The sequence below is a fragment of the Haplochromis burtoni genome, unplaced genomic scaffold, assembly GCF_018398535.1.
Source record: "Haplochromis burtoni strain Fernald_Lab_line unplaced genomic scaffold, NCSU_Asbu1 Contig_32, whole genome shotgun sequence".
In the NCBI taxonomy this organism is placed as follows: Eukaryota; Metazoa; Chordata; class Actinopteri; order Cichliformes; family Cichlidae; genus Haplochromis; species Haplochromis burtoni.
Window position 1 is genome coordinate 550103 of NW_024582393.1, and position 26700 is coordinate 576802.

The 26700-nt window shown below is 40.9% G+C and overlaps 2 protein-coding genes across 3 annotated transcripts; one reads left to right on the forward strand and one right to left on the reverse strand.

Annotated features, from left to right (window-relative positions):
- The first annotated feature begins 844 nt into the window (after window positions 1-844).
- LOC102302702 (ATP-dependent RNA helicase DDX19A) lies at window positions 845-7918 on the forward strand. Of its 2 annotated transcripts, none has more exons than XM_005918541.2 (12): window positions 845-1056; window positions 1442-1481; window positions 1575-1649; window positions 1769-1904; window positions 2844-2936; window positions 3057-3159; window positions 3322-3436; window positions 3542-3719; window positions 3818-4055; window positions 4349-4511; window positions 5407-5598; window positions 5705-7918. In XM_005918541.2, exons 1-12 carry the CDS (start codon window positions 1000-1002, stop codon window positions 5764-5766), a joined length of 1452 nt encoding a protein of 483 aa, XP_005918603.1. In that variant the 5' UTR covers window positions 845-999; the 3' UTR covers window positions 5767-7918. The 2 variants fall into 2 exon arrangements, with proteins under 2 accessions (XP_005918603.1, XP_005918604.1); XM_005918542.3 differs by having other exon boundaries at window positions 1772-1904.
- Window positions 6655-25496, reverse strand: pusl1 (pseudouridine synthase like 1). The gene is made up of 8 exons (XM_005918540.3): window positions 24992-25496; window positions 24851-24911; window positions 23147-23334; window positions 16192-16341; window positions 14539-14709; window positions 8931-8985; window positions 8576-8738; window positions 6655-8142 (listed from the first exon to the last, which is right to left on the reverse strand). The coding sequence occupies exons 1-8, from the start codon at window positions 25045-25047 to the stop codon at window positions 8084-8086; spliced, it is 903 nt and encodes a 300-aa protein (XP_005918602.1). The 5' UTR covers window positions 25048-25496; the 3' UTR covers window positions 6655-8083.
- Between the last annotated feature and the right edge of the window lie 1204 nt (window positions 25497-26700).

Below are 26700 nucleotides of genomic sequence, written 5' to 3' on the forward strand. Positions count from 1 at the left end.
CAGCCACAGCTTTTGCCTTATGATGGCCTCCAGACAGGCTACAGTTTTCACCTTTCCAACCTTGAAAAGTGTCTTGAAGCTATGTCTATATTTTATATACAGTCTATAGGCCCCATTAATTTTGGATTATTCAACATGCAATGAGACTGGAAATCCAGTGAACAGAGATGGGACAAAGTTAGCTTTACATGTTTTTCTGTAAGGCTGTCTAAGATTTGGGTAAGTTTTTAAGGCATTTTAATCCATGATCTTTCCCTCCACCTAACCAAATACTTGTGTTGCCTAAGCTGAACCCAACTGTGATTGAAAGCTAAAAACTGTCTAAAAGAAAAGAAGGCGCACGTCTCTCAAGAGCAACTTGGGCAGAGGAGGCTGGTAAAGTCTGGTAAACTTCACAAACAAACACACCCACTTTCCTTAATAATGCATTTAATTGAACAGCATGCACCCTGAGTCTGACCTTAATCTAACCCCATCGTGACGTCGACCTAACCTTTATAAAGCTAACCAAAGAATATTTTACCTGAGAATGTCATTTTTCACACAGATAAGGATGTTGCATACAAGGCCTACTGTGAATACATAGTAGCTGTGGGCCTATAGAGAGCAGTGTGGCACCCTCTAGAGGCTAAGAAGAGTATAGTGATTTTCTTTTTTTTCTTTTAGCAAATCCGATTCCAGTCATCTGATTTTCAACAAGAGTTCATGACTTTTTTTTATTCCCAACATTTAATGTTTTTTCTTCACATTTTAACTATGAGAGCCCGTCATAGCTGAGGCTTCAGTGAGGTGTGTATGAAATTTCAGGAAGCTGGGAACTATTATTTCTTGGAGCTTGTGTTGTACCCGGTGACGTAATCAGTTGCGCATGTGTCCAGATTCAGGTTCTGCACGCCATTGTGGAAAATAGTTACTTACACATTATTGACTCTTAAGCCTGAGCTAGAATTCCTAGTTGACTTCCCCGAGTATAATAACTGAAGAAGAAACTGTCCCACAATGGCTACGGACTCCTGGGCTGAGGCAGTGGACAAGCAAGAAGCTGCGTTGGACTCGGTAAGGCTTAACTTACGCAACACGGGCTAACCTGTTGTTAGCCTGCTTGGTAAATGCTTTGGCCTGGTCTGGCACACTGTTGAAGAAATTCGGTAGTCTGTTTTTAACGTGGACAGCTGAAATTATTCAGTGAGAGCGCCATCAGTGAATAAAGTGGCTCCCGGTGACGCCCGTCTCTGTAGAGTTTCATTAGGTCGAAAACGAAACTACCGGCTTGGCGTCAGAGCTAAGTTGAATTAGCTCGTGAAGAGCTGCTGCGTGCTCAGCGGTTTGATAGCTTTAGCAGCTAACTGGCTAACCGGCATATGAAGGAGGGGGGCTTTGGAAAAGTCAGACTAATTATTTAGCCCCAGACGAACTCAGTTTATTTTGTTCTTCCTCGCAGATGGGAAAACTTCAATTAAAAGAGAAGCCAGAAGAAAATGGTAAGCATCCATGTGCAGCTGAATTGGGGTAAGAGCCAGTATCCATAAAACAAGGAAACCCAAGCATGTACATATTGGCATTATTTATTGCAGGCACGACCGCAAACGCAAAAGACTCAGCACCTGCAAAGTCAGAAGGAGAGAAGGCGGCAGATGATGACGAAATTGGTATGCGGTAAATTATCTACATGTGTTGAAAATATGTGTGCATTCATTATTGTCTTTTAGTTGGATGCTTGGTTGGCTCTTGTTCTAAAAGAGACATCTCCCCTATCTTGTTGTTTCAGAAGACGTAGGGGCACAGTCTTTGTTAAACAAACTGATTCGAAATAATCTGGTCAATACAACAAATCAAGTGGAAGTTCTTCAGAAGGATCCGAACTCTCCGCTTTACTCCGTCAAGTCTTTTGAAGAATTAAGGCTGTGAGTGAGATCTCTGTTTGTCTGTCTCGGTAGCCTAATCACTTAATATGTCATGTTTAACAGTATTGACACATGTATCTGTTGAGCGTTCCCAGCAAGGACCTGTACCATTCTCACACGTGTGTTTAAAGATGCACCGATGCACCAGTCTTTTGGGCTGATTCAGATTTCTCACTTTTCTCTTTAAGTGTGACCTGCCTGTTTTTGCAGATTGCAGTTTTCTTTCTGAGAGCTAAAACTGACCGCACATACAAGTATTCATCAATTCAAAATAGTAATTTTTTTTTTTTCCACAGTAAAGGTACTATTGCGGTATGTTTTAGGACCTTCTCATCTGAAATAACTGAAAGTAAAGTCCTCTGATACTGGAAAGAGGATAAAATAACTGAAAATAAGTTGTTGTTTTTTTACCAAACAAAAGCAGGTGCAACTGATTTATATAATAGAGCTACTGTCAGGTATTTACCCCTGTGTTTATAATGTCGCCAGATAATGTGACACAGACCCTTTTATTTTTTTCACTCATCTCCATAATTCACCTCTTAACTACGTTGATCCTTTGCTCATAAGAGGCTGCTGGTGCTCTGAGAACTGGATAGCTTCAGCTGTAGCCCTGCTTTTAGGGAAGCTTTTGCTCACACTTTACCTCAGAGAACTTTGTCTTCACTCACTTCCACACTAACACCGTAGCACGTGTCGTGAGTGTCATGCGCGACTGTCCGCGCTGCATGAAACAGGCTGGGTCATAATCAGTCAAACAGGGGGCTGATCAGCCGGTCACTGGTCCGGGCTGATTCCAGTCCCCAGCTGGTGAATCGGTGCATCTCTAGTTGTGGTGTCTCTTTTATGCCCATTTTCACCATGGTGAGTTTACACAGACTGATTGTGACTGATGCTTCACAATCCTGGCATTTATTTTATTTTTTCCTCTCTGTACAGTAAACCACAGCTGCTTCAGGGAGTGTATGGTATGGGTTTCAATCGGCCATCAAAAATCCAGGAAACTGCCTTACCGATGATGCTGGCTGAACCGTGAGTGTCCTTTAAATAATGATATGAAGACATTAGACTTACTGAATCACTTAACCCTGAATAACACTCTGATATCCATATTTATTACCACCCGTACATCTAATTTCCTGTTTCCTGTAGTCCACAGAATCTGATTGCTCAGTCTCAGTCAGGAACAGGGAAAACAGCTGCCTTTGTTTTGGCTATGCTCAGCCATGTCGATCCCAACAACAAATACCCCCAGGTGGGTGTCAACTTTCTTTACTGTACTATAAAGTCACCATTGAAATCCAAGTGATAAGCATGACTTGTCTTGGACAAAAACATTCCTCTTGTCTCTCATTGACAGACATGTGTTCTCTCTCAGTATTAATGTTTAATGTTTGCTCTCTTTTCTCGTCGTCAGTGCTTGTGTGTGTCACCCACCTATGAGCTGGCGCTTCAGACTGGCAAAGTGATTGAACAGATGGGCAAATATTACCCTGAAGTCAAACTAGTCTACGCCATTAGAGGAAATAAATGTAAGGCGCTTGTGCTTTCTGCTGTGCTGCATGTGTACTGTTATGTACCGAATTGTTGTTAGAACCTTTTGTGCGTGTATGAGCACGTCTGTCTTTTTTTTCCAGTGCAGCGGGGCATGAAACTGCAGGAACAGATAGTTATTGGCACACCTGGTACCATGTTGGACTGGTGCAGTAAATTCAAGTTTATTGATCCCAAGAAAATTAAGGTGTTTGTGCTTGACGAGGCTGATGTTATGATCGCCACGCAGGGTCACCAGGACCAGAGTATACGCATCCAGAGGTCAGCCGAAGCAAATTAAAATAAGACTTGAGAACCATGTGGCTTTTTAAAAATACTAAAATTGTGCATGTTTCATGCCTCATTTCTTTGCCACACAGGATGCTGCCCAAAAACTGCCAGATGTTGCTGTTCTCAGCCACATTTGAAGAGTCGGTGTGGAACTTTGCTCAGCGCATTGTGCCTGATCCCAACATAATCAAGCTGAAGAGAGAGGAGGAAACACTGGACACCATTAAACAGTACTATGTGTTGTGTAACAGCAAAGAAGAAAAATTCCAGGCTCTCTCTAACATCTACGGCGCCATCACCATCGCTCAGGCCATGATCTTCTGCCATGTGAGTTGATCTTTAATAAACAAAAACGGCGACTCTGGCTGAATTTTATTTCTTCTTACATAAGCTTACACATTCTTTTGCTGTTTGTCATCATTTGTTGCCAAGCTGTTCCTCTTTAATCCAGAAGTGAAAAGAGAGCTCTGCAGCATGAGCTAACTTAAACAGAATAGTCTGTTTTTTATTTAACCAGGGAAGGGCCAAACTCAAAATCCTTTTATACTTGGACTCTTTGTATACACACCTGGCATGCTGGTTAACTGACTGAAGCGCACGCTTTCCTCTGTTCAATTCAGACAAGGAAGACAGCAGGCTGGCTGGCAGGGGAGCTGTCCAGAGAAGGCCACCAGGTAGCGCTGCTTAGTGGAGAAATGCAAGTGGAGCAGAGGGCTGCAGTCATTGAACGCTTCAGAGATGGAAAGGAGAAGGTCCTGGTCACCACAAATGTTTGCGCTCGAGGTAATGATGTTCAGATGTTTGTCATATGAGTTTTATCTGTTTACATTTGAAAACACTTTTTTTTCTTTACTTTTGCAGTTATGTTAGCACAATATATATGTGGGTTTACAAAGTAAGCTGCAAAAAAATATGTTTGAGGTGTAAAGTTTGGTTTAAAAAGCTGTCTCAGCCGGAATGCAAGCTGCTAGAGATCAGCTTTAATGAATTTGGCTCTCCACTTAGGATAACCATAGGTCACCAGGATACCATACTTGCATCTGCTCACTCTGACCCATTGTATTAGAGGGAGGCAATTAATGGATTTTTGAAGGAATTGCAGATTGATTGATTTATTTTGTCCTAGGTATTATAAAAAAGGCTTGGGGTTAGTTTCTGCCCACAATATCCTGAAATTGTTTTCATACTTATTTCAGTTTTCAGCAGTTTTTCTAAATTAATTCTACACTGTACGACCTAACATGCAATTTAGATGAAGCCTTAATCCACCGCCAAAGATTATCATACACTGTATGTAAAAGATGGAAATGGCCTCCAGAGTCAATGTGTTACTGCCTTTAAACCTGCACAAAAAGGTCAGTTACTGACCATGTGACTCTTTTTGTTATGATATAGTCTCAGTGGATAGTTTTATTGGATTGATTTAAGGTGGGTTTTTTTTTTTTTGTGATTGACAGGTTTATGCTTCATGAGTGTGCCGTGTACTCATTCATTCTGTGCTCAATATAAATAAATAAAAATCAAAGACACTTTTTACAGCAGTGCAAGTGTGAATGTGTTTGATGTCAGACTGTGTGAAATTAATTGGATTTCTACAGTCAAATTAAAATATTGGTGTCCTCCACATGTACATTGTTTTCTAGTAACTCTTTATTCCTCCCATCTTCTTTACAAACAGGTATTGATGTAGAGCAGGTTTCTGTGGTGATCAACTTCGACCTGCCAATTGACAAGGATGGTAACCCTGACAACGAGACATACCTGCACAGGATTGGCCGCACAGGTCGATTTGGGAAAAGGGGACTGGCCATTAATATGGTGGACAGCAAGATGAGCATGGACATCCTCTACAGGATCCAGGAGCACTTCAGTAAGCATCTGTTTAAAATAAAAACAAAACGTGTACTTACCCCTTCTTCCAGCCAAATCTCAGCCCCTCTCTGAACCCCTCTCTTCTGTGTGCTCTTCCTCTGCAGATAAAAAAATTGAAAAACTGGACACGGATGATCTGGATGAAATTGAGAAAATTGCCAGCTAAGAAGGTGTGTTCACGCGACGGACGCTCGCTTCCCTTCCCCACGTCTTTGCTCTCCAAGGACTGTACGCTCCTACAATTTTATTGCTTTTATTATTATTTTTTTTTAGCTGTCGGAGAAAAGAGCAAAACCACACACAGCATATGTTTACATGTGGATATATCTCCTCTCAGACACGTGTTTTGTAAGTCTCTGATACATACCCTATTTCACTCTTTGTACTCCTTTAAATAAAGTGTATGAGTTTAATGATGTGTATTGTGATGCTGTAAAAGCAGGCATAGTCGACTCATTATTATTTTTAAATGGGGGGAGGGGCGGGACTTTTTTTTTTTCTTCTTTCAATTTTAAGCCACTGGTGGCTGTAGTGGTGGCATGATACAAGCTATTCTGTAAAGAGATTCACAAAAACCCTAAGAGAAAAACAAAAATACTCATTTTATGTGCCACAAATGTTTTAAAATATAACTGAATGTAACCGTATCATGTGGACTATTGCAGCTTTTATCGTGCTTTGTTATGACTACCAAAATCAGTACAAAGGGTGAAGTTGGGTATGCTGCTCCGAGTTGTAGTTTTAATTGATTGTGTCATTGAAATGGTGATGGTTGGGGTTCAAGGGTCTATGCAAACTTATCAACCTGTGATAGCTACTATCGAACACTTATCAACCTGTATTCACGTGACACAAATTAATCCTGAAATAACCTCAGCTTTAGCATCAGGGTGTGTAGTCTAGTCAAATGCCAAAAAAAAAGGCTGCCTAGAGTGATAACGCATTACTAACTCCAAGTCATGGACATTTAGATGTTTCTGTGTTTAGTCTGTCATCGGCCAACCACACATCTCACACGCATGCTATTTATATCCTTTTTTTTCCTTTTTTTTTAAAATTTAAACATGAGGACGAGCTTGGCGTCACTGCTGAGCATTAATCATTAGTCTTCTTCCTTCATCGCTCATAAAAATCAGATTTTTAACTGAAAATGTGACCATTACGGTGATGTTTCCTTTGTGTATCACTGTCCCCACTCAATCGTTACAATCAGGGTTTCAAGTTTGACTTTAGCTCAGCTACATTTCTTCACCCAGACTGTGCTGTTATTAAGGATTGTGAGTTTAAAAAAAAATTACGCAATGCCTTCCTCAAGTGCATTATATACATATGGTTTTGTTATTAATATTTAAGCTATTGGGCTTACATTTCTGACTGACACTTGAAATTTTGATTATATATTGAATTATGGGCGTCTTTAGGATGTGTGAATTATCTTCTTGAAACCAAATGCTGAATTGACTTGAGGACCTATGCTAATCAGATTTACTATGTTGCTCTGACATGGTCGCCTGGATAGGAAATGTGTACTTGTGTACATATTTACAGAAAAATTGTTTAAAAAAATAGTTACTGAATTTTTGAGATTGTCACTTCTAAGAAGTGCAGAAACATTCCTCACGAGGTTCGATTTTGACAGACGCAGCACTTCAAATCAGTTAAGCTTGCAACAGTTGGGTGACTGTACAAAAATCAAGAAAAACAAATGTGTGATGTTTGGTGTATTTGATCACTGCACTGGAAGATTAAGATCGGTGACTGGTCAATCTAAACCTTCTACAAACCTCATCTGGCTCCCAGCTGCACAGAGAAGACTGTCGGTGGTAGTGCGGATTTTATGGACTATTTATGGACAACTTGATGAAAAATCACTTAATGAACACATGCAGCCAAATTGGAAGGAAGTGACCTCAAGCGTGAGAATCCGTAGGAATGGTCTGTGAAGACTTTTGGGTAAAGAATAAGTGTATGCAGTTTTATCGGACACTCGGATGTATACGTTATCAGTGAGTGTGTGCACTTTGTTGATCCATAATGTAACACCACTGTACGAGACCCATGGACACAAAGCAGTTTTGGCTATAGAACGTCACACTTTTGCCCACATGTATACCTTGTTAGATAATTTTCAATAACCTACAAAACTCATAATTGTACACGTTGCCTAATCGGGTTTAAGGCAAGTAGCCTGTTGTAACCTAAAGATCTATGTAGACAATGACAGGTTCAAGGTGTGTGGTCTTCTGTAGCTGAGCTGCGTTCATGGACACAGTTATGTACTCTTAATATGTTGAATTAAAAGAACATCTAGCTGTTCATATGTATGTCCCCTTAATGCTTATTCATATAGGTCGAACTAGAGTACAATCACTGTTTTTAGTACACGAGTGAACACAGCATATTATACGTTAAACCACAAACTTTATTATATTCGTTTTATAAGGACATTTGGAAATGCATACAAATAGAATATTCAAGTAGCATCAATCCTTCCTGGTGGAGGTGAGCAGTTCCTCTGACAGCTGTGGCGAAAGCTGCAGGTCTGAGGAGACAAACAGAACTTGAGACAGGAAGAATTCATAAAAATGTTCCTTTTGTTTTCTTTTCCCAAAAGATGAAAATATGAGTAAAAATATTTTTCCTATCCATCAGTTTTCTGCTGCTTATCCAATTCCAACATTGCATGGAGGCTGGAGGGTATCCTAGTTACCATAGAGTACACATAATGGAAGAAATGTTGCTTTATAAGCTGGAATAGTTTCAAGTGCGCCCCCCCCCCCAATCCTGATAAGGATAAGTGGAAGACAATGGATGGAAGATTGCTTTATCATTTGAAGCAGTGATCATATGTTCTGTTAAATTTTATAGCTTTCTCAGAATATGTTTTCATTTTTAACAGAGAATGTAGACAACAGGAAGCTGCCAATTTACACCTCGTCCAACTCCTTCCTGCTGGAGTTGGTTTTTATTCTCACCTGTATCCCTGTAGTCCACTCTGGTGAGGAAAAGGCCGTGGGCTGGAGCAGCCATACCCTGTGGGTAGGCCAGAGAGTCTCTCACTTCCAGTATTTTCTTCAGCTGGGGTACTGAGAGCAGCCCCTGGCCCACTGCCACCATTGCCCCCGTCATCCTCCGCACCTGGAGGAAAAGGCCAGATAAAGAGGTTTTACACAGAAGCATGCACAGCTTGCTTTAAGAGATTTAATGTTTACTTTATTCTAAATAAAGTTTCAGTCACCACCAGCAGATGTCGCTACTGGCTCGTAATCTCACATGCACAGAAATAGAAATATAACTTGAAAGAAAATCTGAAGAAGATTATCAACAAACCTGCTTATAGAGAAAAGATTTACTTGTGAAAGTCAGCTCCCAGAATGGTATCTCTCTGGAAAAAGGAAATAAAGTTTGTGTCTTAGCCACATTCAAAGCACTACACATGAAATGTTAGATTAATGAGACTAAGGCCAGCAGGCATGAAGTCTACATGGAATCACGGAGAAAATATGTAAGGATAAAGAAAAGTTAAATGTTGCCACAGGAGTTGAAACATCGCACTGCTGTCTAAAGCACATTGTGAATGGTTGTCAGATGTAATGTAATATTATTTAGTCTGATAAAAACCACTAAGCAAGAGTGTGGATCTAAAGCACACCTACTCATTTACAGTGGGGCAAAAAAGTATTTAGTCAGCCACCGATTGTGCAAGTTCCCCCACCTAAAATGATGACAGAGGTCAGTAATTTGCACCAGAGGTACACTTCAACTGTGAGAGACAGAATGTGAAAAAAAAAAATCCATGAATCCACATGGTAGGATTTGTAAAGAATTTATTCGTAAATCAGGGTGGAAAATAAGTATTTGGTCACCTCAAACAAGGAAAATCTCTGGCTCTCACAGACCTGTAACGTCTTCTGTAAGAAGCTTTTCTGTCCCCCACTCGTTACCTGTATGAATGGCACCTGTTTGAACTCGTCATCTGTATAAAAGACACCTGTCCACAGCCTCAAACAGTCAGACTCCAAACTCCGCCATGGCCAAGACCAAAGAGCTTTCGAAGGACACCAGGAAAAGTATTGTAGACCTGCACCAGACTGGGAAGAGTGAATCTACAATAGGCAAGCAGCTTGGTGTGAAAAAATCAACTGTGGGAGCAATCATCAGAAAATGGAAGACATACAAGACCACTGATAATCTCCCTCGATCTGGGGCTCCACGCAAGATCTCATCCCGTGGGGTCAAAATGATCATGAGAACGGTGAGCAACGATCCCAGAACCACACGGGGGACCTGGTGAATGACCTGCAGAGAGCTGGGACCAAAGTAACAAAGGTCACCATCAGTAACACACTACAACGGCAGGGAATCAAATCCCGCAGTGCCAGACGTGTTCCGCTGCTGAAGCCAGTGCATGTCCAGGCCCGTCTGAAGTTTGCCAGAGAGCACATGGATGATACAGCAGAGGATTGGGAGAATGTCATGTGGTCAGATGAAACCAAAGTAGAACTTTTTGGTATAAACTCAACTCGTCGTGTTTGGAGGAAGAAGAATACTGAGTTGCATCCCAAGAACACCATACCTACTGTGAAGCATGGGGGTGGAAACATCATGCTATGGGGCTGTTTTTCTGCCAAGGGGACAGGACGACTGATCCGTGTTAAGGACAGAATGAATGGGGCCATGTATCGTGAGATTTTGAGCCAAAACCTCCTTCCATCAGTGAGAACTTTGAAGATGAAACGAGGCTGGGTCTTCCAACATGACAATGATCCAAAACACACCGCCCGGGCAACAAAGGAGTGGCTCCGTAAGAAGCATTTGAAAGTCCTGGAGTGGCCTAGCTAGTCTCCAGACCTCAACCCCATAGAAAATCTGTGGCGGGAGTTGAAAGTCCGTGTTGCTCGGCGACAGCCCCAAAACATCCCTGCTCTCGAGAAGATCTGCATGGAGGAATGGGCCAAAATACCAGCTACTGTGTGTGCAAACCTGGTAAAGACCTATAGTAAACGTTTGACCTCTGTTATTGCCAACAAAGGTTATGTTACAAAGTATTGAGTTGTATTTTTGTTATTGACCAAATACTTATTTTCCACCCTGATTTACGAATAAATTCTTTACAAATCCTACCATGTGGATTCATGGATTTTTCTTTCACATTCTGTCTCTCACAGTTGAAGTGTACCTCTGGTGCAAATTACTGACCTCTGTCATCATTTTAGGTGGGGGAACTTGCACAATCGGTGGCTGACTAAATACTTTTTTGCCCCACTGTATTCCTCTGAGTGAAAAAAATATTACTAATTAAATAAAAAATACAACAAAATTTTAAAAAAAGAAAATAATCCAGCCTCATATCTTTACATCTTAAGTCACTCTTGTGCAGCAGTGCTGTTCCCGCCTGTGTGAATATAACTGATGTGACATTCATGCCAGGCATCAAATGAAGCCTGGGTTTGTCATCATGCACAGATTTGTTTAAATGTCACACACTAAATATGGCACTGCAGCTTAGGCCCAACAGGATTATGTGTGATGCCACATAAAATATTATTATTATTATTATTTTGCCCCTGCCCTCAAAAGGGAAAAAAGAAAGGAAGGAAAAAAAAACTCTCCCTGATTCTTATTTTGGGAAGGACAGGGTGAACTAAGGAAACAGGCACATGGGAAGAATTGGGTCAAATGCAAATTTGACTCAGTGCTTGCTGTCTGATTACATTCGACATGTAGGAAATGTAGAGACAGATTTATAGAGCAGGGCTTTTAGCCCGTGGACTTGGAGGTCAGTATCTTCAGATGAGAATAAAGCACTGCTGGGCCTCTTGTTGCACATTTGCAGCGCTGTGTTATTATTATAAAGCCAGGGTGCTTTAAGCTGGTAGGAAGCCAACAGTAACTCAAAGAAACACTCATTATAACCAAAGTTTGCAGAAGAGCACAAAGCATGTGGAACTGTGAAGCAGATGGGCTCCAGCAGCAGAAGACCGCACCAGCTGCCCCTCCTGTGAGCTAAGAAGAGTAAACGGAGGCTAAACCACAACTGGACAAGAAAAGATTGGAAAAAAATGTTGTCTGGTCGGATGAATCTTTATTTCTACTCCAACAATCAGGTATTGGAGCAAACCATATAAAATTGGTGTAATGGTGTGAGGGATATTTTCTTTGTACACTTTGGGACCCTTAGTACCAACTCAGCACTGCAGCTACCAGAACAGCGTACGCGTCTTAGATCATCAAAGCTCAGATCATTTCACCCTGTTTACTGAACATGACAATGAGTTGAGTGTACTCAAATGATGTCCGCAGTCACCAGATCTCAACCCAAAAGAGACCCTTTGGGATGTGCTGGAAATGGAGATCCACATCACGGATGTGCAGTCAAGAAATCTGCAGCGACTGTGTGATGCTGCGGTTTTCTGCTCAGTCTGAATTTTTAGTTGTTAATTTTGCTCAGATGGGCGGACAAGCTGGTAGCATTGACATGATAAGTCAGTTAACTACTTTATTATTTATTAATTGACTTAATCAAGCAGTAAGCGTTATGCTAGCTTTATGATGTCCTTTATGAACAACGGTGCTTTGTCCTTAACGCTAGCATGCTAATGATTATAACTGTAACAGGACAACAGCTAGGTGCTCTGTTAAGCTGTGCTTAATGTAATCATATGAATTTTTGTACACCTACCAAATTTTATGGGATTGTGGCAACACCTCTCGACTGGATTAGATGCTGGTGTGGCTTAAACTAATGGTAAACAAATTAGGGATGTCACACTTCCTGCTGCGGCACGGTTTGAATTCTGCATAGATTAATTTCAAAATGTGAAGACTTATTTTAAAATGCACACCTACCAAATGTTAGCATGTTAACGTGAAAACAGAATCAAAGCTACACAAGGCCCTAAAATAAATCTCTGTTCACTTATGCATGAAAATAAGATCAAATATTTCGGGAGGTTAGAAAAAAGCCCTTTTTTTCCACTTTGAATGGAGACCAAAGTAGTCAGCCTCACAGACCACATCTCCCCGTTTTAGGATCAAAAATTTAGTTGAACCTTAGACTCCTCAATAATTCATCAGTCAGTTTCTTTTCATTTTATCACCGTTTCTTAGAATAGTGACCCTCATGAAAAAATAAACACAGCTCAGCTGTAGGCTTTCAAACCCCGACAGAGACCAATGTGGGCCACATTGGATCATTCATGGGAATTCTGCAGAGGGTAGAAGAAGGGAAAATGGTTTTGTGTGGCAAAACTGCAACCGCAGACAATTGCGTGCAAATATAATGTGAAATATATTACAGCTGTGGAAACCTTGTTCCCACAGCCTCCTGGTGCACCTCGTGCATTGGGGATATTACTCTGAAGCAGTCCATCAGGGTCCATATTGTGTACTACATTTGCAAGGCAAATAATTAATGCCCATGAAAATGGAATTTGGCAGCCAGAGTAACCCCCATAGATGTGTAACCTCCCAGAGCCCACATGGCCCCCACTCGCTCTTATCTCCCTCTTTCTCCATATCCACTTATGAAGGATCCTCATTGTCTAAAGCACACAAACCTGCTTAACATACAAGCACAGACAGCACATTAGCAAACAGAAACTCTACCTGTATGATCTAACAGCCACACCTACTGGTTTGTCAAAGGGCATTAACAGTTGTTCTGTGGTTGAATCACATCTCATGCTCGAGCTTTGGTAATAAGAAGCAAATATTTTACAGTTATGTGTTATACATAATTTGTCTGGAAGTAGTTACAAAAGCTGCAGAGCTGCTAACAGATGCATTTTGGCTTGCTGACCGTAACTGGACTGCATTAGTTTTTTCTAACTCCATGCAAGAAAACATGAAACTGTATTCAAAATGTAAAATCTTACATAAAGTTTCTCAAATCTATTTTTTATGTAAGTATTTTTAGCTTTTTAAGTTGCTTATTTACACTTAGCTAACTACACTAGTTTGTAACACATAGCTAGTATCAGCTTTGTAATGTATTTTTGCACCAACAGGTGATTCCCTAAAAGTAATTAGCCAAAAAATTGGCATATCTTGGCACGGTGTGCAGTGTGTCCTTTGTGAAACTGGACATGTGGAGGAGAAAAGAAGAAAGGACGTGCCAAAAAAGAAAAGTATCTATAGCAGATTAACAGAATCTGAAAGTCATATCCTCAAGAAATAGAAAAAAAAAATCCAGCAAAGACCTGACACAGCACCTGAGAGATGAATCTGGCCCGTCAGTTGATCCATCTACTGTTTACCAAAGCCTCATCAGAAATTTAATCCAAATTTGTCATTACTTGTTCAAATTGTTGGCAACATGTACGGAGGAGGAAGTCAGAAGTAAAGTACAACAGTGAGTGTCTAAAGCCATCTGCAAAATATAATGGAGGCTCTGTCATGGTTTGGGTCAACATTTCAGCCAGCAGTGTTGGAGATTTGTCAGAACTGATGGAAACATGACTGCAGAAAAGCGCCATCAGGCTTTGGTCCACTGTGTAATAGCATCTGGAAAGCAAATGACTGGTGACAGCTTCATTTCTCAGGATGACAACTATCCCAAACACACCGCCAATGCAATAAAAGTGTACCTGAATAGAAAAATACACAATGAAACACAGTCTGACCAGAGCCTGGACCTCAACATTATTGAAGCAGTGTGGGATCATCTTGACAGAGAACAGAACACAATTCAACCAACATCCAAAGAAGAGCTTTGAATGTCCTTCAAGATGCGGGGAGAACTATTCCCGAAGACTACTTAAAGGAATTACAGGGATGTTTGCCTGAGAGAGGTAAAGGTGTTTGTACCAAATATTGACTTTGTGGTTAAAAAGCTGCATAAAATTGTACAAACCTTGTTTTTTGCCTTACATAATGTATCCAATTCCATAATAACTTGGTCGTAGGTAATGTGGTCTCAATACATACTGTGGCCTACCTGTGGAAGTGAGCATATGCAAAGGAGTTTCCCTGCTGTATACTGATCACATCCATCGTCTTCACAGGATTTTTGAAAGGCAGATCAGAGTTGACGGCCCTAAAGCTGCTGAAATCGTGAGTCCCAACCAGTAGGGAAGCTGCCTCGTGCATAGCGTCCACGTTTAGCTCTCTGATGAAAGACAGAATAAAGAAAAACACTTTTTATACAAGTGACCATTTACAGTATTACACTGCATTTGAAAACCGGGAAAATGTGAAGATTCTGAGGTCATCAGAGCTCCTGAATCAAGATTCGAAAGCTAACTCCTGATATTGCAGCGTCACTCAAGAGTGACCTGGCTGAACAGCAAGGTCAGCCACAAATGTACACATGAAGTACATCTTTTCAGAACTCCATGAATAATTTAGTGGAAAACTTATGTAACAGAAAGATAATGCCACGTGAGCGAGCAGAGCATGCCCACGACCAGCTCATTTAAGGCAGAGAACCAGAGCGAGCCGGTGATTAGATTCTCTCCAGTCTCACGCTTCATTTGCTGCTTAAATATGATCTGACAAAGAGAGAGGGAGGAGAGAGAGTGAGCGGGAAAAGGGAGAAGTGTGCTGAGTAATAAAACGTTTAACATAAGAATCAGGAATGAATGAAGATGTGCAAAAAATATCTTAACGGTCTAATTAACAAATCATTAAGTCCTTACTTTTCGCTATGTTGGGAGGGGGGCAGCTGTGACCAGTTGGTAAAATGGAAGGAAGACAGAACTGACTGATGACCAATGATAACGTGGTCACTGAATTCCAACATTCAAATGATCTTAAAAAAATGTTTTAAAAAAGTAACTTTTTTTTATTGCAGTGGGAGAAATGGAGCGAGTGTGATGACGCTGGAGAGGCGCATCAAAGAGAGGAAAAGAGAGACGCTGCTGAGGCTGAGACGCTCAGGGGTGTGAAGAGCAACATGAATGCTGAACATGAGAGAGCGATAACAAAGCAGAAGATCCAGAGAAAGAAGTTAGTGAAGGAAGGAAGGAGAAAAAGAAAGAGATTGAGAGAAAAAAAATGGACAGAAGCAGAAAAGAAGGGAAAGAAAGGGTGAAATGCGTGGGTGTTGTTCTGCACGTATAAAAGCCCGCAGCTTATCTTGCCCTACTTTTCCCCAAAAAAGTGAGGAGAAAAAAAAGATACAAACGCTCAAACACAAACTAAAATGTTTCTCTTTGTGGCCAGTTTTTCCAATCACAGCTACAAGAACCTTGTGTAAGCTTCGAAGCCCACGCCATTTAATCTCTTTCCTACATTTTACACTCTATGCATCCTCTCTCCTCTCCTCTCCTTCCTCCTCTTTTGTTTGTATTTTGCGCATCAACTCAGATAAAACACTTCGTTTGGCTGTCTCTAATGTGCACCTCCTGCATGGTGCATGTGGACTATTCATGTGCTCAATGTGACATTTTTCTGGTCTGAGTCTCCATTACACAGAAAGAGTGTGTCTCTGCTTTTACACATATACACAGTCAGATTCAGCTTCAGACTGAGCCCTTATTTATTTATTTATTTTTAGGGCAGACATCATGCGCATGCACACTAACACATGAAAAAGAAAAAGACATGACTGAGAAAAGGGAGGGGTGGTGCATAAACTGGGATAACTCACGTGTTGCGGAGGCTCCAGCACAGATCCCAGTCTGTGAGGGGAAGGAGAGAGTGGTGGGAGATTCCTAACGCTATTCGGTAGACGTAGGTCCGAGACTGGGCACGGAAACGGGCATGGAAGTCATGAGGAACACGGTGGGCACGGGTGATCCTGAAATAAAATGGACAAAGAGAAGTGAAACCTCGGATTTAGGATGAAGAAACTTGAAATCTGCACATTCATAAATATTCTTATACATCTGCACTGAAGCCTGGAGGTGATCTTTAAACATTCAGTCTGGCTGTTCAGTGAGAACAAAACTATCTCTGATTCTTTCTTTGTAGAGGCAGTCCCATAGCAAAGATGGTGTCAATGCTCCTTTTTGTACTCCCAGCTAGAAAAACTGTGTACAAGCCATGCTCCAAAGTGCCAGCATTGCAGCTTTTAACACAAAGACACACCAACAGAGTCCTAAAAAGGCTGCCAAGAGCACTGAAAAGCCAGAGCTTATTTTAACACAGTTAACATCAGAGCAGAATCTCAGGCTGAGCCTCTCTGATGCGATTCCAGCAGGATAACACGAGACACTTCCTGTGTTTTTGCGCGCAGAGGCAAGGACTGATGTAATAAGTAACAGACTGGATCGATTCCTGATTCTGCGAGACGTCCTAAAGTAGACTGAAGAATGACACTGGCATTTCTGGCTACAGGTTCTGCACGTACAATTGAATTACTCTGCTGTGTGCAGTGTCGTTACTAAAACAATGAACCAAACTGAGATTTACAGAGAGTTTGAACAAAAAGGGGATTCCCCCCCCCCTTTTAGTAGTTTCAAGCTGTCCTCGTGCCTGATTGATGCTACAGCAGTAATGAAAATATATGAATCATTTTTGATTAAGATCAAGAATTTATTGTCAGATTGCACAGAAATTCACTATTTCTATCGATTTAATGCAATGCAGGGCAAATCTTTCCTCCTTTGTCTCATCACAGTATTACAGTCAGTTATAACAACAGCTGCTATGCATACTATTACATTTAATCAATAGCCAAGCTTATAATCTGCACTGACACATACTCAAAAAGCCATGTTTTACCATTTAACCCTTGTATGGTGTTCGGGTCTGTGAGACCCGTTTTCAGTTTTTCTCAAAAGAAAAATTAAACAATGAATTATTTTTTCAACCTGAAATTCATTGGCTTTGGCTTATTTTCTGTGAAGAACATAAATCCGAACTAATTTTCAGTGACCTCATACTGTACCTCCCCCCACGCATTTACATTACATACAAGGTGTTCGGGTCCACTGGACCCAGGTCTAATAAAAGTGTTGAAAGTGCAGGTCCTGTGTTCCCACACTCTGTCCTCCTCCTTTCTGGTGCTGCTGATAGTGTTTTCTTCCCCTCCTGCTCCGCACAAAGTTGCAACATTGTTGAAAATTCAACTATCAACACCGTCTGCTCTGACATTCCCGCACATTTTACCCTCTTTCTTGATCCAAATTTTATTTTCTCATACCCTGTCCCTCCTGCAAATTAGGGGCATAATACTATAAATAAGACTTTGCCAGTGTGGTTCTTTATCACAACTGATCAAGATGGCAAAAGATTATCTGCTGCGAGGGCCATCCAATTGATTTTGGAAGAGAGAGGGGCTTCGGATGATGATGTTGACAAAGAGGTTTCAGAATATTTCACATTTCTGAAAATTCAGAGTCTGACAGTGACTTTGAAGAAGAGGATGAGGTTGAGCACCATTTAGTAACAAAACGAAGACGAGTACCCCATCTGCAGCCAGCTCCAGGACCAGAACAAGCCCACCAGACAGCAAGTGAAGAAATATGGATGTCAATAACTGGTGAAATTGAATGGTCTTCTTGCCCAAGAAATGAGCCACCCTGCAGAGCTGTTACTGTGATAAGCCAGGGCCAACACGGCTGACAGTTACTCATGTGCAGGACATCAAGTCTTCATTTGAGCTTTTCATCCCAGATTCCATCCAGAAAATTATTCTGGATTGCAGTAATCTAGAAGGAAGGTGTGTTTTTGGAGAGAGGTGGAAGGAGATGGACCAAATTCATCTAAGAACCCCAAAGGCCTACTTTGGGGTTCTTATCCTTGCAGGAGTTTTCAGGTCCAAAGGGGAATCCACAGAATCCCTGTGGGATGCAGAAACCGGCAAGAACCTTTCCGTGCATCAGTGTCTCTGGAAAACTTCCACAAAATTTCCAGGATTATCCGTTTTGATAACCGAGACGACAGACCAGCTCGACGGCAGAGAGACAAGCTAGCTGCCATCAGGACAGTGTGGGATAAGTGTGTGCACCACCTCCCCTGTTTTACAACCCTGGGCCTAATGTCACCATTGATGAGCAGCTGATCCCATTTAGTTGTGAAACATATTGCTTCACGTGTAAATGTGTTGTGTCTTTCCACTCACTCCACTTGATTATAACTGATTTATTTTTTTTATAACATTTTATAAAAAAAAAAAAAAAAACGAGAAGCACATTAATTCATAAATGTGATCTAACAAAGGTAAAGGGAAAAAATTAACCATGTTTGCTGTTCATATGGCTTGTAATTGGGATGAAGTAAACATCTGTTGAGTAATTTAACATAAAATTGTTTGATAGTGTTAATTTGGAAAGCCAAAACTCTAGCGGGTCCACCAGACCCATGAACACTGGCTGAGTAACAAAAATATGAACACCACACAAGGGTTAAGAGACGTAATATTTAACTCGCAACCACTGGCCATTTTATTAAGCACACGTTGCGAGCATCAAGGTGGACCCACTTTTGTCTTTAGAGCTTCTTCATTCTGATGCCGTTTGAACTTCACGATGTCAGCAGCGCTGTGAAAAACGACTTCTCCTTGTTAGTGATTTCATGCTTGCTTCCTGATTTACACACTTACAAGTTTCAGATCATCAAACAGCTTTTATTATTTGACAAAGCTAACCTGAGTAAATGCAGTTTTTAAATGATGATTTCATTTATTGAGGGAAAAAAGCTATCCAAAGCTACCTGGCTCTATGCAGAAACAAGTCCAGCAAACCACGGCGAGAGCCATTATCCAGAAATGGGAACAACTTTCCCAGCCAACCAGTTATTATGTTTAGGAACCAATTTTTTCCCCACATAGGGCCTTTTTTTTTTTTAAATTAACAAACGAGGGTCATCATCTAAAAACTGCATTTTGTGTTTACTCTTTTACCTTTGTCTAATATTTAAATTTATTTGATGATCTGAAGCAAAATTAGCAAATCCCAGGGCAAATACTTTTTCACAGCACTTTATATGCTTAATTGCACGGAGTTTATGCCAGTTACTGATTAAACAAGCAGCTAAACAGGTGTGGCTAACAAAGTGCCCAATGAGTATTTATAGCTGTTACAGCGGTTCCGCTTGCTAAAATTTGCGATTTAGATGTAAAACCAAATAACACCTAAAGCTGATGTCAATGTTCGTCTTGCAAGCTTTTGTTCATGTACCGAAAGCACCGCACAACAAATGTATTCTAATTCATGTTAATTCATCTTGTTCCACAACATATAAGAAGGCAAAGATGTAATAATTTACACTAATAATGACAATAAAACAAGCGGCTCCATATTGCACAAGGTTTACACATTTGCCTGGTTCAATCCTGGTGACACAGATCCCGCTGGGCTTATCTCAAGGAGGGCATCTGGCATACAAACCTGCCAAATCAAATATGTGGAGCTACCTGCTGTGGTGACCCCCTTGACCCCTTTTAATAATAAAACACTTATAATTACAATACTGTGACAGATGAGGTTCCTTAATTCATGTCTCTGTAACCTTCAAGAACAAAGAGCTGCATTCACCTGCATCAGTGTAAAAAGGACTGCACAAAGCACATTAGCACCCTATAGTGTTTGATCACATGTTTGTGCCAGCACACAGAGTACGCATTCAGTCACGCATGTGCTTGAGAATGTGTGCGACGGCAATCGGTATCTACACATGTGTATGTCTATGTAAGCGTGTGTTTGTGCGCAACCGGGGAAACTAGGTTAGGTTTCCAGGGGAGGAGATTGGGTGTGACACGTGGCAGAGGAAACCCTTGCATCTGCCTTCAGCGGCCGCACCAATGTGAAGTGACAGCCTTTAGATGGCCTCCAAACCATACGCACACACACACACGTAAAATTTTCATTAGCAGTGTACAAAGCATGGTGTCACACATTTGGGAACTGGGGCATTGTTTAGCATGGCACTATTTTGCTATTCAGCAGTTTCCTTTTATGCAAAAAGAGCCGGTCGTTTTAGGCTAATTGAGGCCAATTTTCACAGCAGCTCAGAAGACAAATGAAGCTGAAGGAGAAGAGAGATTTTTTACAGTGTGCAGGCTGTGCTCAAATCTCGCCTTGGCTCTCTGTCTCTGGAAGCAGCAGACGAGCCGTATCGTCATTGTAGCTGTAACAAAAGCTCTTCCCGCTGTGCAAGATGGGAAAAGATAGTTTGGGATGTCAGATCTGACACCACAAACTGCTTTTCTTTCACATCAACAGTAAAACGTTCTATCTAAAACATATGAAGTGTTTTTGTGTATGAAACACTTTTACATTTTAAGTGTCAGCTGAAAACAAAAAGTGTATATAGAGTGACGAATGATGCAGTGTGTATCCACGTGTGTGCATGTGCGTGCTAAACAGATGCTATACACCAAAAAAGCAGAGCAAGGATAATCCTTTCTAACCTTCTCTCTGCAGGTTTGGGGATTAGCAGTTTCTCTCTCCCCTCTTTCTTTCTCCCAGCGTGCGCTGTTCAAACTCACTCTCTTTATTCAGACTCATCTTTCCACGCCCTCTCTCACTGGCACTGACTGCATTTACCCAATACCATCTCTTTATCTATTGCTTTGTTCTGTACTTCTTCTCTCCAATCCTGACTAAGGAACAGAATGCCACAGCAGCCCAAACCAAAACAGCCTTAAGCAAACTATGGCTTTGAATAATGTAAATGTATGTAATGAAGGGATTACAAGGGGAGGAGATGAAGAAAACACAGGAAAAAAAACGAGTCGGCAGATACTCGTTTGCAGCAGTATTTAAAGATGCCCTTTTCCATTACATATTCAACAGGTGAACTTATGGCATTTCACCACAGCTATGTATATCCCAACTGTTGAGGCAGATGTTTAAGTCAGTCATACTTCTTTCTGGGATTTATTTACCACTGTATGCCCCTCAGGATATGTATCTGTGTATCTACGCTCAACACGTACTGCTGCTCCCTGCTCGTTATCATAAATATCTAATCAGCCAATCAAATGGCAGCAAAAGGCATACAGACATGATTGAGATGACCTTTTGAAGTTCAAGCATCATAATTGGGAGGGTAAGTGATTTATGTGACTTTGAAGGTAGTATGGTTGTTGGTGCCAGACAGGCTGGTCTGAGTATTTATGAAACTGCTGAGATTTTCCTGCACATCCATCTCTCGGGTTTACAGTAAATGGTTCAGAAAAGATCAAATATCCAGGAAGCAGAGGTTCTCTGGGCAATATTGACTCAGTGATGTCAGAAAAGCATTGCCAGACTGCTTTAAACTGTCCGGAAGGCAACAGTAACCAATATAAACACTTGCTACAAGCAGAAAATGTATGAGCACAACCCTTTGAACCCTGCAGCAGATGGCCTACAGCAGCAGAAGACCACACCAGGTCTTACTACTCTGAGCTAAGAACAGGAAACTGAGACTACAACTCAAACAGCCTCCTCTGAATTGGACAACAGGTGACTGAAAAACATTGCCTGGTCTGATTTCCGCTTTGATTCAGATGGTAAGGTCAGAATTAGCTAGACACAGCATGAAAGAGTGGATCCTCTATGGTGGTTTAATGGTGTGGGGAATATTTTTGACAGACTTTTAATACCATCTGGGCATCATTTAAACACCACAGCCAACCTGAGTATCGTTGCTTTTATGCTTTCATGACCACAGTGAACTCTTCTTCAGATGGCACAAACCTCAAACCATCACAAACTGGTTTCTTTAGCATGACAATGTGTTCACTGTACACAAATAAGCCCCGCAGTCCCCAGATCTCAATCCAATAGAGCACCTTTGGGATGTGATGGACTGAGAAACTCTCATCATGGATGTGCAACTGATAAACTCTGCAATAACTGTGTGATGTTTACATATCAATATGGACCAAATTGCTTCCAGCACCTTGTTGAATCTACGCTTGAAGAATTAAAGCAGTTCTGAAGGCAAAAGGGACTCTAACCTGGTACTAGCAAGGTGTACCTAACAAAACAACCAGTGAATGTACGTCTGCATATGTTTGGCCATATCCTGTGTGTCTCCATAGTAAACATTTCTATTTTTATTTCTCATTGGTGTTATTTATGGAGCAGTCAATCAGGTTAAATTGTGCCAATTATAAAAATTCATAATAGCTTTTTGAAAACTATTTTGATCAGGCAAAAATAATGCCAGGAATGGTTTCTATTTATTAAAAAGTACAGTGCAGTTAATGAATAAAAATCCTGCTTGGTTTGACCACCTATTGCCAACAACAGAGAACACACTGGCACTTGCACACTGTTTGTCAAGCTACTTGACAGGTCAGTTGTTACAAGATGGCAACACCATCTATCAGAGAAAACACGAGGCAGCTGCTTCACCAGCTGACTAAACTGCATTCACTCAGTGTAAGAGGATTAAAAAAAGAAAAGTTACATTTAGGTCAATTTCTTGGCGGGGGGGGGCGCAAGATCAAGTAGTGCTAAAGGAAACTACTTTAGCACTCATCCAGGTTATGTTCACATACCTTTTGATGTCTCACTGTTTCTATAATGTGTTCAGAGAAAACTGATCTCAGAGACAGAGAAATGTGTTTTTATTTGGCTTAAGTGGCTTAATTACATAACTCAGAGACTTACAAAGTCATAAAAGCACTCATGCACTCACCAAGATTTTCAAGACCCTTTACTCACCTGATTTGTTCTGTCCCGAGGTGGAAATTGAGCGCCTGAACAAGAACATCTTCAGTGAACGGCAGCTTGTCATTCTTGCGTTGCAGGTCAAAGTGTGCGGAGTTAGAGAGGGCGTGGACACCCGTGTCCGTCCTGCTGGAAACTGACAGGGATACAGGATTGACTGGCCTCAGTCGCTGGATTGCATCCTACACAAAGACGAAAAGATCTTTTTAGATATTAATAGCTTCGGGTTGATAGCCTAGAAAACAAATAACTTTTTTTAAAGCTCACTTTCAAACTTCTGAAGCCACTCACAGCCTTGTCTGCCTCAAATAGTTATCAAACAGAGCTGTGAACAGAGGCATGATGTGACAAGAAAGACTGATCTTTTTTTGCCCTGTAATCTGTGTTTCCTTCTCTCTGTGCTTATTTTTGGGCTTTTTATGCCTTTATTAGAAACAGTAGACAGTAGAGAGCTGACAAGAAAACAAGGAACAGACAGTGATCAAGAAAGACATGCAACAATCCACGAAGCAGCTGGATGTGAAACAGGAACCTTGTTTATGCGTCATATCATAAGTTTGGTGATTGTAGTGCTCAACCCAGGTGTGGAGTGCCACACCAATAAGCTGAACTTCATTATTCGCCCTCTGGAGTCAATGGGCGTGTTGGCACGCCCAAAACAAATGACTGATTTTTGACAACTTAGAAGCACGATGGAGCCTCGCTTAGTCCATGTTTGGAAAGAGCAGAAAGTACGGACTTCAAACTGTATGCCAGGTTTCATTCCTAACAGTGCAGTTATGTGGATTTTATTGACAGTTTGATGCATATAAGTCCTACACCACAAAAACAGATTAAAGCCAACAAATTAACAGTGCTTCTGTTGTGAACACATCTTACTGTAAATAACACAGAAGCTATTTAGATATTTAATGATGTGATAACTATGAAAAATAACACATGTAAAAGCAAAAATGTTCTAAATCACATTTAATGGTATATTTTAGATCATCTCTAAAGATATTTGGGATTCAGGCATTTAGGGTTTGCGCTTATGATCCCAAGGGGTGGATGTAGCTCAGGAGGTAGAGCGGGTCATCTACCAATCTACCAATTGCCTTACCTTTTGCAAGATATTAACCCTAAGTTGCTCTTAGATGCATCCATCGGAGTGTGAATGCTACATAGAAAGGGTGTGAAAGGGAGAATGAGGCGTGTTGTATAAAGTGCTTTGACTGCTCAGGTAGAGTAGAAAAGGACCAGTCCATGACTTAGACCTCAGAGAGTTAGTTTTATTTCTTTATAAGCTTACTGGTGTGGACCTTAACATTAGTCCCATTTTCTCATGTGGATCCTTTGAATCATTTATTGAAACCGCCTTTAATCATCAGACAGCAGTCTGATCATTCTCACTTTTTAGATTTTCAAAAGGCATCGACATAAAGTTGAGATTGTAAAGTTTTTTTTATATATACACGACAAACAAGCCCAGAAAAAAGGATCCAAGTCAGAGATTAATGAAATGCTTATGCATTACACCACATGACGCTGCTTTTGATGAGTGGATCAGAGACCTAGAGGATTTAAGGCCTATAATGAATTACTAAGCTAAGCAGACTCATAAAGTCATGACACAGCTTTTTAAGCCTAACTACATTTAATACTAGCAGCTCAAAGGCAACTTGTCACCTGATTAGCTTTAAGTGAGTTAAAACATACCTCCAAGTGGTCCTGGACCCCTTTCTTCCCCAGCTGATGCGGAGGGACTTTCACTGCTCCACTGCAATAATGATAACAGTGGTGGTATATTCAAAAATAATAATAATAAAATATAACATCTCAGTGTGCCCTGTAACCTACCGGTATTTTGTTCCGATGTACTGAAAAAATATGAGGTAACGAGCCCAGTTGTGCATGTTGACTCGAAATGTCACTGTGCATGTCCCTCGTTTACGAGAGTGGAAAAACTGCAATGCAGAATCATTTCATGGGTCCAGCTGTGACTGATGTCCCTGCAGACTGAACCTCTAGTGAAACGTTCCTGTGCTAGCCAGACACGACCCCTCACCTCCAAGTACCACCGAGAACCCTCTGAAGTGTAGTCCGGAAGTACACTGGAGACAACAGCTGTTAGAATTCTTCTGTTGACATATGAGAGCGCACGTTACTGTGTCACGAGGCTGTAGTACAGTGCAGACCCGATAAAAGAGCTGTTACAAGCGCCGCGTGATAACTAGCAGTGAGACGGCACGTGCACTGTACGACGTTATCCAAGCTGTGACACCTATGTTCAGTGCACGTTACTACACAGCAACATTTCTGGATGTTTGCCTCCTTCCACATTGTAGTACGTCGCATTTTGATTACGTCGCTCCAGCCGCAGAGTCTTCTTGCTCCAGTCATTGAAGCCAGATACTGTACTCACGTTTAGGATTGGTCGACAGCAAGTAGTCAATGTACCGCTAACAAGAGCAAGCGGTTCAGGGCGGAGGGATAAGCAGACGAGTCAAGCAAAAAAAGAAAAAAGTTTAATGTTTAAGATAGATTGGCCATAATTAGTTATATCAAATCTACAATATTATTTTTTGAAGTTGTCCACTTTTTTAGGTGATTTGTAGGTGTCTAATTTATGATAAGGTTAATAAGGTTAGTAAATTTAAGCTCATTCAAAGGCTCACATGTTTACAAACCACTGTTGCTATTTTCTTTAAGTCTATTCTCTGTGCCCCCCAGAGAATACACATGCTTACACATTTTTCACATAGATGATGTTTAAGCTGATGCTAATCATGAGTGAAATATCACATGCTTAAGCCAGTTTTTGTGTTTACAAACACTGTATAGACAAAAGTACAGGACCACCTACACATTACACCCACAGTAGCTTTTAATTCAGTTCAATTCGGTTTTATTTGTATAGCGCAAAATCACAACAGCAGTTGCCTCAAGGTGATTTGCGCTGTTAAGGTAAAGACTCTACATAGACAAATCCCAACAATGATGGGCATACGGAAAGGAAAAATTCACTTTTAACAGGAAGAAACCTCCTGGAGAACCAACAACCAGCCTAAGAGCATAGAGAAAGAAAGAGAGACACTTTAATGATCAAACACAAATTGATGTATAAATACAGAGAATGAAAACATGCCAGTGAAGAAAAAACTTTCAAAGCATCATGGGAAGCCCCCACCAGCTGCTACAGTCTATTGCAGCATATACAAGGTTCAGAGTTCACCCGATACAGTCCGAGCTAAAGTTTAATACAAAAAGGGAAGTTTTAAGACTAATCTTAATATCACAGAGATTACCTGTCTCCTGAATCCTAACTGGGAGAATCCACAGGAGAGGGGCCTGGAAGCTGAAGGCTCTACCTCCCATTCTACTTTAAAAAACTGCTACAACCACAAATAAGCATGCAGTTTGAAAGCAAAGTGCTCTGTTAGGATAAAATGGTACTATGAGGTATTTAATATCTATCTATCTATCTATCTATCTATCTATCTATCTATCTATCTATCTATCTATCTATCTATCTATCTATCTATCTATCTATCTATCTATCTATCTAT

Coding starts and splice junctions, on each gene's coding strand:
- pusl1 (XM_005918540.3), bottom strand. CDS start 25,047: ATGCACAACTGGGCTCGTTACCTCATATTTTTTCAGTACATCGGAACA. Junction 14,710..16,191: donor TGCTGGAGCCTCCGCAACAC/GTGAGTTATCCC, acceptor GTCTTTCATCAG/AGAGCTAAACGTGGACGCTA. Junction 8,986..14,538: donor GCATATGCTCACTTCCACAG/GTAGGCCACAGT, acceptor TCCTTTTTCCAG/AGAGATACCATTCTGGGAGC.
- LOC102302702 (XM_005918541.2), top strand. CDS start 1,000: ATGGCTACGGACTCCTGGGCTGAGGCAGTGGACAAGCAAGAAGCTGCG. Junction 3,720..3,817: donor CAGAGTATACGCATCCAGAG/GTCAGCCGAAGC, acceptor TTTGCCACACAG/GATGCTGCCCAAAAACTGCC. Junction 4,512..5,406: donor CACAAATGTTTGCGCTCGAG/GTAATGATGTTC, acceptor CTTTACAAACAG/GTATTGATGTAGAGCAGGTT.